This window comes from Gopherus evgoodei, chromosome 1 (assembly GCF_007399415.2).
Source record: "Gopherus evgoodei ecotype Sinaloan lineage chromosome 1, rGopEvg1_v1.p, whole genome shotgun sequence".
NCBI lineage: Eukaryota > Metazoa > Chordata > Testudines > Testudinidae > Gopherus > Gopherus evgoodei.
In genome coordinates this window covers 272802628-272816045 of record NC_044322.1, presented here as the reverse complement: position 1 = coordinate 272816045, position 13418 = coordinate 272802628, and the positions used below count along the sequence as shown (strand labels likewise).

General features: G+C 46.8%; 1 protein-coding gene across 2 annotated transcripts in view; it reads right to left on the bottom strand.

Moving 5' to 3' along the window:
* TEF (TEF transcription factor, PAR bZIP family member) overlaps positions 1-5688 on the bottom strand; it is a 31259-nt gene extending 25571 nt beyond the window's left edge. For both annotated transcript variants that reach the window (XM_030547284.1, XM_030547294.1), the window contains exon 1: positions 5447-5688. In XM_030547284.1, coding sequence (XP_030403144.1) covers positions 5447-5549 — 103 coding nt within the window. In that variant the 5' untranslated portion in view covers positions 5550-5688. The remainder of the gene's footprint in view (positions 1-5446) is intronic.
* Positions 5689-13418: the final 7730 nt, after the last annotated feature.

Here is a 13418-nt window from a genome sequence, read left to right as displayed (position 1 = left end):
CGCTCCCATTGGCCATAGGCGGACACGATAGCTCAGCGCGAGCCAGGAAAGTGCAAGGAAGGAGTGCGACTTATTAGCATGTTAGTCCCGCCCCCAAGCGTTCACATCTCCGCCTCCTGTTTCTTCCAAAGACCGCGCGCGGGCGGAGGGGCGGGGGGGTTGGAAACAGCCGCGCGCACAGTATGCTGCGGCACTGGGAGGAGAGCGCGCGAGCCCCGGGTTCTGCAGCTGCGTAGCGGTGCGGGCCGAGAGTCGCGAGTGCATTAGCGGCTGTGCCCGCTCGGGAGGAGGGGGCGGGGCTGATCCCCTCGCGTCCCTAATCCTGCCCTTCACAGGAGCGCGGCCCCGCCTACCCTCATTGCCCCCGCTCCCTGCAGCGGGCGGGGCCGGCCCCAGAGGAGGTGGGGGGCCGGATTTCAGAGAGATCTCAGCTCGGGCTGCTGCCAGCACTCGCGGGATTTTGCCCCACTCGTGTCCCGCTGGCCTCCCGCCCAGTGGCTCCCCCAGCGCGAGTGCTTCGTGTATGCACAAGAGTAACGACTCCAGGCTGCGACGTGCCCGGTTTCAGGCAAACAGCCTCTGTCTACACTAGGGGTCGCACTACTTCACCTCCACTCCGCACTGGCCCCAGCTGGCTGTTAACCTTACCAGTGAGGACAAGGCTGATCACATGATACGAGGTCCGCTTGTATGCGGCTGCTAAATATCAGCAAAACACCCTAGCAATACATTAATTTCTTCCTCTTTCCTTTTCCCTTCCCACCCTCTGCTTCTCCGTAGTAGTGGTATCATTTCGTGCTTCTATTTTATCTTTATTATGTTAGTGCTGAGACACCAACCAAGAACTCTTTCCTGTTGTTCCAGGCACTGCACAGAGATGCATCTGTCTTGCCAAAGAGATCATGTCATCACAGTGAAAAAATGTGAAATCAGACTCAGCCCCCTTCTTCCCTCATAGGTCTGAAGAAGTGATGTGTATGATCCTCCTCCTTGCACAAAAAAGTCATCTATCATTTTTGCTTGACCAGCACCTGCTCTGCTCTTTGGAGTACATTTTCAGAAGAACACAATCTGGGGCAGAGTTTCAAGACAGCTCAGCCAGCTAGGCGCTGAGCTCTTGAAATCTGGCTGCCAGTATCACAATTGTACCTGCTGGATGCAACATACTTGGGGCAAGATTTTCAAAATGGTAGGCAATGAGCATTTGAAAATCTGGCCTTGAGTACTTTCAGAAATCTATTCCTTATTTTTCATCCAGGGAATATTGCTGAGTAAGATGGAAGCTCCAAACACATCATCTTTAGCTTTTTTTATTCTTAGAGGAGGGCAGGGAAGATCAGTCAAATCTAGTGATAATGTTTTAGATTAATGGGAACCATAGTGTATTGACAGGCATAAGGAAACTAGGTGAAAGGCAATGTACAGAGGAAGAGCACTCTACCAGTCTGCTTAAATTCAAACATCATCATGCAAACGAACTTATTCTCTATGGCCAACATCAGGGGAGATCAAATCTAACACAACCTCCAAATAGGATACTATGTGACATGGATATGATCTCACCCTGTCCTGCATCATGACAATAGCAGCTGTGTGTCCTATGTGATGTCAAACCCCTAGGAGAAGGAAGAAACTTTGCGGTTGTTTCCAGCCCTCAAACAAACAAGGAAAATGGAGCTGGATTTAGAAGTGCAGACCCAATATAACTATACTGGTGAAGCTGGTGAGAAACTACAGAGTTACAATCTACCATTAGCAGGATGTGGATGGGGTGATCTATGAGTTCTTGTTTTTCTATCTTGTCTACCAATTTTCCACCGCTGTTCCTGCTGAATGTTTCCTGTATCACTCAAATACATACATGACACTTGCCACTGAAATGCATAAGTGGAGGGACTACATCCTGCAATCTTCCATTTCAAAAAACACAGATCTCTACCCAGCCAGGTGTTAAAGGAGTATCTCCAGTAGCTCAGCTAGCAGAGCTAATAAACTCATAGACGAGTGATATACACTTCAAAACGTACAATTTTTTGAACAGCAACACTGTCTTTTACTTGACTGTAAAAGTGCTACACACATCTGCGGTGATGAATAAATAATATATTCCAACCAGTGGAGGACTCTGTGACATGCCCAAGACTGTCCACCCCATATCTAAAAGAGCCACTTCCATAATTCAGCCAGAAGGAAACTGCACTCCTCTGGCAAAAGTGCCATTATCTACCACAAAGATGAAGCTCATTTATCATGAGTCAGACCATGACCATGCAACTCACTCCCACAGAATCACTTTCGTCCCAGTTGCAAAGCAAACATTCTTTGACTTGACCTTCACTAATACAAACTCAAAGTATATCAAAATACAAAAACAATTCCCCACCCATGCCCCAGGGGGAGAAATGATGAGGAGATAGCACATGATGGTAACTGGTCATGTTGCTCAGTGCAGACTTGAGGATACCAAGATGATGAGCACAGTGAAAACAAACCTAAAAAGAATAGAACTGATATATGCCCTCTACAGATTCTAAATAGTAGGGAATTAGTGTCCACATACACACCGCCAATCTCCTCCAGCTCAGCTGGTAGAGGATAGAAATACACAGATAAGAAGATTTCATGTTTTATCCAGCAAGGGGCAATTAAATGCATGCACCAGAGTACTCATAATAAATCCTCCATATGCAGACCACAATGCTCTGTGTGGGGCAACTGGACTGTAAATGAAGTTTCCACCATGTGCTAACTTCCTCCAGCTAAGAAGAGAGCTCAGCCTGTGAAGACTTAAAGGAGCAGGAATCTCTCAGGGGAAATGAGGACTTAGCAGAGGAGGTGTAACTGAGTGCTTGTCACTGGTTACAGTCCTCATATCTGCTTCCCACCATTTTGTTCAAAACTGCAGTTTCCCTGGCAAGGTTGGTTTTATGATCTATAAGGAATCTAAACTACAGTACTGAGGCAGTGAATTAGACGAACAGAGTCTCCCTCACCTCTAGGTCCCAAAAGTGGAAGCTGGTCTGGTCAAGGTGCAGTGCTTTTGCCTAAGGCTGACCTTGTTCCCTGACTTACTCCCAGATAAGTTTAGCAGATGCTGAACATGAGGATTAGCTTTGTACAGTCACAGGCATGTGGCTGTGCACAAGGAGTGTTTAATTTACGCAAAGATGATTTTTTACGTAGGCCTTAATAGGAGTTTGCAGGGAGCTTCTTGTGGGATCCTGCACAGTGTACTCTGCATGGGTGTCAAGTGTCTGGCTCTTCCTCAGACAGTGATATGAGAGACTGGTTTGGGAACGTTTCCTTGGACTCTTCCTGGGATTAGATATTCAAGAGTCTAATCACCAATGGAATAAAGTGGATGAGTGCAACATCTGCTGAACCCTCCTGCTTTATTTAGATTTTGCAAATGTAACTGTCAGTTTCTCTTTAGCTCTGGTACTAAGAATTGGAACATGCAAGATGGGAATCCTGAGTGGGCTTAGCTTTTACACCGGGAAGGCTGTGATGGGGAATTCAGTTCCAAAGGGGGTGAGGAGAAGCACAGCTCTGATGTGGCGGGAGGATATGTAATAAGGAGCCTACGACCAGGTAGGGTGTATGTGTGCAATCAGTACCACTAGGAGGGCTGCTGCAGGATAGCAGAGTGTATGTAAAATGGAGAAGGGATATGTATGTGTGATGACAGACCTGGTCCCTGAAAAACGGGATTGGAAAGGCTGGCTCTGGCAGGGAGGTGTACTAATTGGGAACTAAGAACTAAAGGAGACTTAGGGAACATTCACGGAGGTCCCCAGGCAAAGGGAGGGAGTTGTCATGGTACCATGCCCCCATGCAGCCAAAGAAAGTCATGTCCAATTAAGACCAAATGCTTCCCTCCAATAATCATAGAATTTCCTCTCTAGCTTCATCAACAAATTCTTCCCAGCTCTCCTAGGTTAATAATAATAATTGGAGATATACCTATCTCCTAGAACTGGAAGTCCAGCCCCCTGCTTTCACTAGCAGGACCAAGTACTAATCTTTGCCCCAGATCCCTAAGTGGCCCCCTCAAGGCTTGAACTCACAACCCTGGGTTTAGCAGGCCAATGGCTCAAACCACTGAGCTTTCCCTCCCTAGATTCCAACCAGTTGCTTCACTCTGTTGAACGTGGATACCAAGGATTTAAGAATTTAGTTAATCCAACCTTGGCCAGAGCAACATACAGGCACTTGCACTAGTGACACTGCTTTCCTTGCTCTGCCACAACTGCACCCTCCCCTCTCAGTCAGCTTTTCATCATGGCACTGGGTAGCTCAGAAACACATCCAGGACCAGCCATCCAGCTCCATATTATATAACAGTCTGGTTATTGTACAAGGTCCAAGCAAGGGAGCGAGTGAACTTACAGGCAACTACAGAAGGACTGTGCTACAGGGACTTGACAAAATGAATCCCTTCAGAGGTGGGAAGCTACATTAATCCCTTCATCATCACCCATCTTCCTAATGCCATAGGTCCTCTTGTCTCTAATTAAATCTTCAGCTGCCTTTATTCTGTGCCATAAGCCACTTACTACCAGCGTACCCGCCCCCACTTATATCCCATTAGCCTCTCTCCTTGGCTAAGAGATTCTTTCATTAATGCCTTTTCATGTTAGCCCCCTTTGCTGAAACAGAACCATATCTGTGTCCTGGCAGCAGTTTCCTGGGAACATTTAGTTCAGTGAACATCAGTCTGCGAGGTAAGGAGGCACATGTCCAAACATGACTGAGGTGTGCCATGGCATTTCCACGTGCACTCCCACCCAGAACGCTGCTCAGCCAGGAAGGAGTTAAAACAACCACAAAGCAGCCTGCAAGGGACATGTAACTATCCCACCTGAAAACTGAAAAGTCCCTGGGTGTAGCGATTCCCTAGTCCGTGGAATGTATCAAGCAAGGGTGGCTTGATCTATCCTGCACTGCCCCGGGGAGGACAAGAGTTTGCATTAGGGGACCGACTAAGTTTTTTGCTTCTGGTTTGTGCGGGACTGTACTAGGAATACAGCAAGAGGGGAAGTCCAGAAAGGAAGAGGCTCCGTGTAGAGGGTGGGACAGCGCTCTTGCTCCCTGCCCCGCATTACATTAGCGCCCCCCTGCCGCAGCAGACACAAAGTTTGCCCCACAAACATCCAACCCCCTGGGTGACTCGTTCCCACACGGGGGGGGGGGCGACGGCAGCAGCAACATTGGGAGGCTCGGCCGCGTCCTTGTGAAACGGGGCAGAGGGTCGGCCCGGGGCGAGATGCGCGGGGGTTGCGCCTAGTGCGGCGCAAAGCCCGCCAGGCTCCTGGGAGCAGAGACCAAAGGCTCGGGAGCTTCGTCCCTTTCCTAGCGCTGGGGATCGGCCTGACCAGCGCCCCCCACCCCGCCTCGCCCTCTGCCGGGGAGCGCAGCCGGGCAGCTGAGCGCCGGGGAGACCTACCTGAGCGCGTGTCGGCCCAGGGCAAGGAGTACTCCAGCAGGGACTTCAGCACTTCGGGAAAGTCCATGGCAGGCGGGACGCCGAGGTTGTCGCAGCCGGACATGCCGTGTCCACTCCTGGCGGGGCCCGGGGATGCAGCGCGCAGATGGCTCTAATAGGAGTCACGAGAGAAGCTGCGGCCGTGCCCGGCGCGGGATTGGCTGGGCAGATGAGAGCGAGCGAGCGAGAGCAGGAGCCTGCCCCAAGCCGGCCCTGCCCAGCCCGCCTCCGAGCCGCGTCCTCGCTCCCGCTCCCCGCCCTCTTGGCCGCTGCTGGAACTGGCTCCTGACTGGCTGGGCCGCTGCCACCTGGCAGGATTGGCTGGTAGGACCCGCCGCAGCCAACCAGGCTGCAAAGAACTGGGCCTGTTACCTAAACTTTGGGAAAGAAGCGCCCCGCTGCTTGGAAAGATGTTCGGCCACCGAGAGGCAGTCACACACGCCGAGTGCAAACACACACACAGCGGTAGGTCACCACAGGCCCTGAGAGCAAACACACACAGTGGGAAAACATGCACTGAAAGGACAGGTTTCCGACTCCTAGCCGTGTTAGTCTGTATCCGCGAAAAGAACAGGAGTACTTGTGGCATCTTAAGAGACTAACAAATTTAGTTGAGCAGAAGCTTTCGTGGGCTACAGCCCACTTCATCGGATGCAGAAGTGGACTGTGGCCCAGGAAAGCTTCTGCTCAAATAAATGTGTTAGTCTCTAAGGTGCCACAAGTACTCCTGTTCTTTTTGCTGACGCTACAGTCACACTCACATGCACTGAGGCCATGTCTACATCTAAAATTTTGCAGCGCTGGTTGTTACAGCTGTATTAGTACAGCTGTATAGGGCCAGCGCTGCAGAGTGGCCACACTTACAGCAACCAGCGCTGCAAGTGGTGTTAGATGTGGCCACACTGCAGCGCTGTTGGGCGGCTTCGGGAAAGGCGACCAGCTTCGCCGCGGTTTGCTCTCGCGTTCCCGGAGCCACTCAGCAAACCGCAGGGAAGGAGACCTGCTTGCTCGGGGTTCCGGGACCGAGAGAGCAAACCGGGGAAGGAGACCAGCTTCGCCGCGGTTTGCTCTCCCGTTCCCGGAGCCACCCAGCAAACAGCAGGGAAGGAGACCTGCTTGCTCGGGGTTCCGGGACCGAGAGAGCAAACCGGGGAAGGAGACCAGCTTCGCCGCGGTTTGCTCTCCCGTTCCCGGAGCCACCCAGCAAACAGCAGGGAAGGAGACCTGCTTGCTCGGGGTTCCGGGACCGAGAGAGCAAACCGGGGAAGGAGACCAGCTTCGCCGCGGTTTGCTCTCCCGTTCCCGGAGCCACCCAGCAAACCGCAGAGAAGGAGACCTGCTTGCTCGGGGTTCCGGGAACGAGAGAGCAAACCGGGAAAGGAGATCAGCTTGATTACCAGAGGCTTCCTCCTTCCACGGAGGTCAAGAAAAGCGCTGGTAAGTGTTTACATTGGATTACCAGCGCTGGATCACCAGCGCTGGATCCTCTACACCCGAGACAAAACGGGAGTACGGCCAGCGCTGCAAACAGGGAGTTGCAGCGCTGGTGATGCCCTGCAGATGTGTACACCTTCAAAGTTGCAGCGCTGTAACTCCCTCACCAGCGCTGCAACTTTCTGATGTAGACAAGCCCTGAGACAGTCAAACAAACATACACTCAGCAAATGTAATCACACAGACAGAGACAGTTGACCACACACTCAGCACACACACAGAGAGCACATTCACAGATACAGCACGCAAACACGCACTGACAGCAAACATACTGAGAGCACACATACATTGACAGCAAATACACAGAGATACAGCAAATACACACTATGAAACACAGCACACGGACAACAAACAGGCAGCAAATACACACAGTCACACACACGAGTATATATTACACACTAACAGCAAATGCAAACAGACACAAACAGTAAATGCACACACTGAGCCACATGCACACTAATATCATACATACAAACTGACAGCAAATACACACATGGATCCAAATACACACACACATTGAAACCACAGATCCAGAAAAAACTCACATTGAATCACACACATTGAGAGGCACTCAAACACTGATAACAGACACATGTACTAGTACCATCCAAACACACACACAGACACAAAACGTGTATGTCTCCATCTTTTAGTTTGTAGGCTCTTTGAAACTATCTTTGTATGTTGTACAATGTACACGGTCTATACTTAATATTACCTATAATAATGTAAGACATTTTTCTTAGTAATCTTACCAACCACAATTTTGGCCAAGTTTGCATCCCCAAAAATGTAGAATTTGACTTCAAAAGTGTCACAAGTTTTTTCAGAGATAAAATGGGAACCTGAGCTGCCTCGTCCCCGAATGCTGATTTTATGGGCACTAAGGTCCTGATTCTGTGAACATTTACTCGTGAGTAGCCTGCTGACTTCAGTGAAACTGCTCACATCTGTGAGGTTCAGCTTAAGGGCTTTGCTTTACCAGGGTCCAGATTCTTGAAAATTGCTTCTTTTTGTGTGTGTGTGTTTTCTCCAATAATAACATGTTTCTTTTCAGAGTGATAGTGAACTGGGTTAGATTTATTTAGATATATAACAAATAGGTGTGGGGGGACGTGCTTTTTCTGGACTCAAGGGTTGAGATTTTGAAAGGAGATTAGGAGTGCTGTGGAGCTAAATACTCCGATCGGCTTTGAAAATCTCAATTGAGGTGCCTTTAACATTATTCTTAATTACAATTGAATGACGTAAAACCTTAGCAGCTTCCCCAAAAAAACACACTGCAAATATACCATCACAGCTACAAATACTGGCCTTTATTGTGCCCCTCTCCTGCCAAAAGGCCAGAGGGAAGGAGAGAGGCTTTGTGGAATTCCCTGAAGGACACAGTCACTGGCTCTTTTGAATCAGGGGAAGAGGGGTCAGCATTCCTCCATGGAGGATAACCTGCCAGCAGCCCCTTCTTTTATACTGATGCAGATCCAGCTCAAGAGCCTCCATTGATCACACTGTTGCAGTATGCTACAGGGAGACTCTCTCAAGAAGGATGCCCATGTTCTTTTCTGACACTTACCAGCTGTGGTTCCAAACCTTGTCTATATTGGTTGCTTAAGGCAAGCGGAGTAGCTGTGGGGGCCATGTCTGTTTAACAAGGGGAGGAGACAGACTATCCTCAAATATGCAGAGACCTGCCCCTCCTCGGGGCCCATTTATTGACACTGGCATGCTTACCGGTTATCACAAGTCTAACTTATTCCCTTGAGCAGGAATTGAGCAAGTAGTGGCTATTCAGGTCCAGGTGCACTTTTACACGCAGTGACATCCTGGGTTGATTCCACTTCTCTTTGAAGGTGAGACTACACTGGTCAAGCACAGGAATTTTTTTTTATTGGTTTTTGATTGGATATAGCTAGTCATTTGGGGGATAGGCGACCTTTCAGTAATTTGTGGAACACATGCCTGTGGATTATTGCTTCGGCAAAAGAAGGAAGTTGCTGGTGTCTGAAAATGCCATCCCGTGGTTTGAGCCATTAATAGAAAACAGAGGGTGTTCTGTGGTGATAGAGACTTATGTGTTATTCATTAAAGGTCTAATAAGTAGTATCCCCCACCATGTGTTCACTGTATAAATGAGGCCTCTTGCCAAGACTATGTCGTTCATGCCTCATAGACCATGAAAACATAGTCCCTGCCCTGGAGAAATGCTTGGCTGATTTCAGAAGAAGGATGCGTCAAGCTGTCTTGTTTTCAAGGCCTGTGGTATCAAAAATCATGGCAGTGGGTACTCATCGTAACAGGAAGGTTCTCTCTTCCTTTGTGCCCCTGCTGTTGAGGGGCTTGCTCTGGGATAGTGAATGATGTTTAAAACACTGGCTCTATCTTTGTCCATGGTAAGCTGTGTGTCAGACATCGTAATAAAGTATTTTTCAGATACACAGTTTGTCCTGGTCGCATCTTTATCTATCTTGCAATGACCTTGCAGGCCCTCATGCTTCCGTGCAGTTTATTATTGTAATTCCATTTGAATGGAGCTCTCAGCAGGGCTTCTCCATCATTCACAACTTGTTCAGCTGCTGGAAGCATGTTTGCTCACCGGTTTGAACAACCAGGATCAAATTACACCTGCCAGGCAGTCTTTATATTAGCTGTACATACATGTAGCTTAATTTTAAACTGGCACTCCAGGGTTTTAAAGCTCTCTGTGGTGTAGGCTTGAGTTACAGGCAAAACCATTCCCCTAAGCCTCATCCCGACAGGCATCTGATCACACACACCACCTGCTGTGTGGTAATCAGCCTGTTAATCTTGCCTTTTAAATTTGTATGCAACGGTTGCATGACTGCACTGGGCCCTAACATGGAATATTCTTCCCCTGACATCTATCTTAGTACATCTCTTCCCACTTTTACAGCTTTCACCACAAAGTTGGCTTTTCATATAAAACTAATGTTGAACACATATTTGTTTCCTTTACAACCCATTCCTACTCTGAACTTGGCCCTTTTTCGCAGTAGCAAACCCCTCAGTTTGCTTTATTAATTCCACATTTTAATAAGGTATTTTTCTATAGAGTTTTATTGCATGTTGGTATGGCTTAACGTGTACATCAGAGCATCCTGAGTGCAGTTATTATTAATTCTTTTTCTATCTCTCCACCTCTGTGTGGGCGAGGCAAACTCTATTCAAAGCAACTTGGTTATCCAGTAGCTTGTCTCTTCCAGTAAATAGATACTATTTTTTCTTCAGCATCGTCATTTGATTTGGAATGTCACAATTGCCCTCACAGAGACTTCGCATCATTCTGCCACTGTGGATCAAGATGACTCATAGCATTCTCCATCAAGGCTCCAAGCCCTGAGGGTGGAAAAACTCAACACTGGCAGTTGGCCCCACTTTCCCATTAGAAAAGTTTATTGGAGGCCAGGCAATGACCTTTCCAGATAACTCAGTCACATATTTCTTCTTTTCTTTGTCTAAACCAGAAATTGAGCAAGGTAGTCAATTGAAGTCAATGGGAGTTTTGCCTACTTCCTTCAGGACTGAACTTGGCTTCTTTGGGGATTTTTGTAGCTTTTGATGAAAGCCACCTTCTCTGTCGATGACCTAAATTTCACCACAACCTTTTGAAAAAGAATGTTTGCATCACATCCCAGCTCCCTCTTTACTGGTGGACTTTTTCCAACCCATTGCAGCAGGGGTGCTGGAACAATTTTTATAGCGGTGGTGCTGAAAGTCACTGAACAAAACTAAACCCTGTATATGATGGAAACCACTTCAAGCCAGAGGGTGCTGCCGCACCCCCAGCATCCCTAGTTCTAGCACCCCTGAATTGCAGCAGTTCATGAAGTAAGACAGCTATAGATCAGAAGTGGGAGGCATTTGGCAGAACTGTGTGGGACCTCAGGACTGCAACATCAGGGGAAGCTGAGGCTCAGGCTTGAAGTGCATTGGTAGTAGGGTTGCCAATTTGGGTTGGATCTATTCCTGGTAGGGCTGTCATACGATTAAAAAAATTAATCACAATTAATTGTGCTGTTAAACAATAATAGAATACCATTTATTTAAATAATTTTGGATGTTTTCTACATTTTCAAATATATTGATTTCAGTTACAATACAGAATACAAAGTGTACAGTGATCACTTTATATGTATTTTTATTACAAATATTTGCACTGTAAAAAACAAAAGAAATCTTAATTTTCAGTTCACCTAATACAAGTACTGTAGTGCAATCCCTTTATAATGAAAGTTGAACTTACAAACGTAGAATTATGTACAAAAAACCCTGCATTCAAAAACAAAACACCGTAAAACTTTAGAGCCTACAAGTCCACTCAGTCCTTCGTCTTGTTCAGCCAATCGCTCAGACAAACAAGTTTGTTTGCATTTGCAGGAGATAATGGTGCCCACTTCTTGTTTACAGTGTCACCTAAAAGGCAGAACAGGCATTTGCATGGCACTATTGTAGCCGGTGTTGCAAGATATTTACATGCCAGATGTGCTAAAGATTCATATATGTCCCTTTGTGCTTCAACTACCGTTCCAGAGGACATGCATCCATGCTGATAACGGGTTCTGCTTGATAACAATCCAAAGCAATATGGACTAACTCATGTTCAATTTCATCATCTGTGTCAGATGCCACCTGGAGAAGACTGATTTTCTTTTTTGATAGTTTGGGTTCTGTAGTTTCCGCAACAAAGTGTTGCTCTTTTTAAGACTTCTGCGAGCATGCTCCACACCTCGTCCCTTTCATATGTTGGAAGGCACTTCAGATTCTTAAACCTTGGGTTGAGTGCTGTAACTATCTTTAGAAATCTCATATTGGGACCTTCTTTAATTTTTGTCAAATCTGCTGTCAAAGTGCTCTTAAAACAAGCAATGTGTGCTGCATTATCACCTGAGACTGCTATAACATGAAATATATGCAGAATGCAGGTAAAACAGAGCAGGACACATACAATTCTCCCCCAAGGAGTTCAGTCACTAAGTAATTAATGTATTATTTTTTTAATGAGCATCATCAGCATGGAAGCCTGTTCTCTGGAATGGTGATGGAAGCATGAAGGGGCATACGAATGTTTAGTATATCTGGCATATAAATACCTTGCAATGCCAGCTACAAAAGTGCCATGCGAATGCCTGTTCACACTTTCACGATAAAGAAATTGCACTACAGTACTTGTGTGAGATGAACTGAAAAATACTATTTCTTTTGTTTATCATTTTAAGTGCAAATATTTGTAATAAAAATATAAAGTGATCACTGTACACTTTGTATTCTCTGTTGTAATTTAAATCAATATATTTAAAAAAAATTAAAAATCCAAAAATATTTAATACATTTCAATTGGTATTCTACTTTTAATAGTGCGATTAATCATGATTAATTTTTTTTGAGTTAATCACGCGAGTTAACTGCAATTAATCGACAGCCCCAATTCCTGGAGGTGTCATCACATGACAATCTTTAATTAAAGATTAATCTTTAATTCCTGGAGATGCCAGGACAATCCTGGAGGGCTGGCGACCTGTATTGACAGAGCTGCAGAGCTCAGTATTTGTGGGGGCTGGTGGGATAACTGCCACATAAACCTGAAGTGCAATGCCCACGTTGTGTTGCCCTCTAGTACCTTTGTAGGGACATAATTTCAGCCTATCCCTAGCAGCTGACTGTCCCTCACCCTAAATTACCTGGGTGATGATATTGCTCATTATAGATGAACATCACCATAGATTGGAGGATCTTTCATTCAAGTATCGTATAGGATGTGATTTTGACTGTGACTGTGACTGTGAAATGAGTCAATGAAACTGGAGTAGGTTAGTATATACTAGGGAATTTTCAGTGCATGGTAGCCAGGGCCACACGGACAGTTAGTGTGCAGTACACTAGAGTGCTGTACATTTACACCCCAGCTTGCCACACACTAACAATTCATCTAGACAAGCCTTGAGGTACGTGCTCCTATGGCAAAAGCCCCTTGACTACCGCTGGCACTGAGTCTCACCACAGAAGCCAAGGACTGAAGAGGCCTGTAACAGGAGACCTCTTGCATAGGGGCTTGAGTGCCTAAAGCCAGCCAACTCTGATTATGAAGGACCCACACCTGGGTTGGATCAGGTGGTCCCACTATCAGAGCAGCAGGAAGCTAGAGAGAGAGACAGGCTGCAGCAGGAGCTCTGAGAGAGTTAGTGAGACTGCCAGAGGCAGGAAGCTGTGGGAGAGACACCCTGAGGCCAGAATTCAATGCTGGCAGGGTGGTGGTGTTTTTTTCAATTTTTTGTTTGCTGTACTAACAAAATGAAAAATGACTAAAAACCTGCCCAGAAGTGCCTGGAGACTGAAGCCTGAAAAGAAGCTAGTGAAACTGTCCCTTTGATGTGGAAGTTATGAGGGAGTCCTGAAAGGGGGAGGAATTGTTAGCAGGGCAATA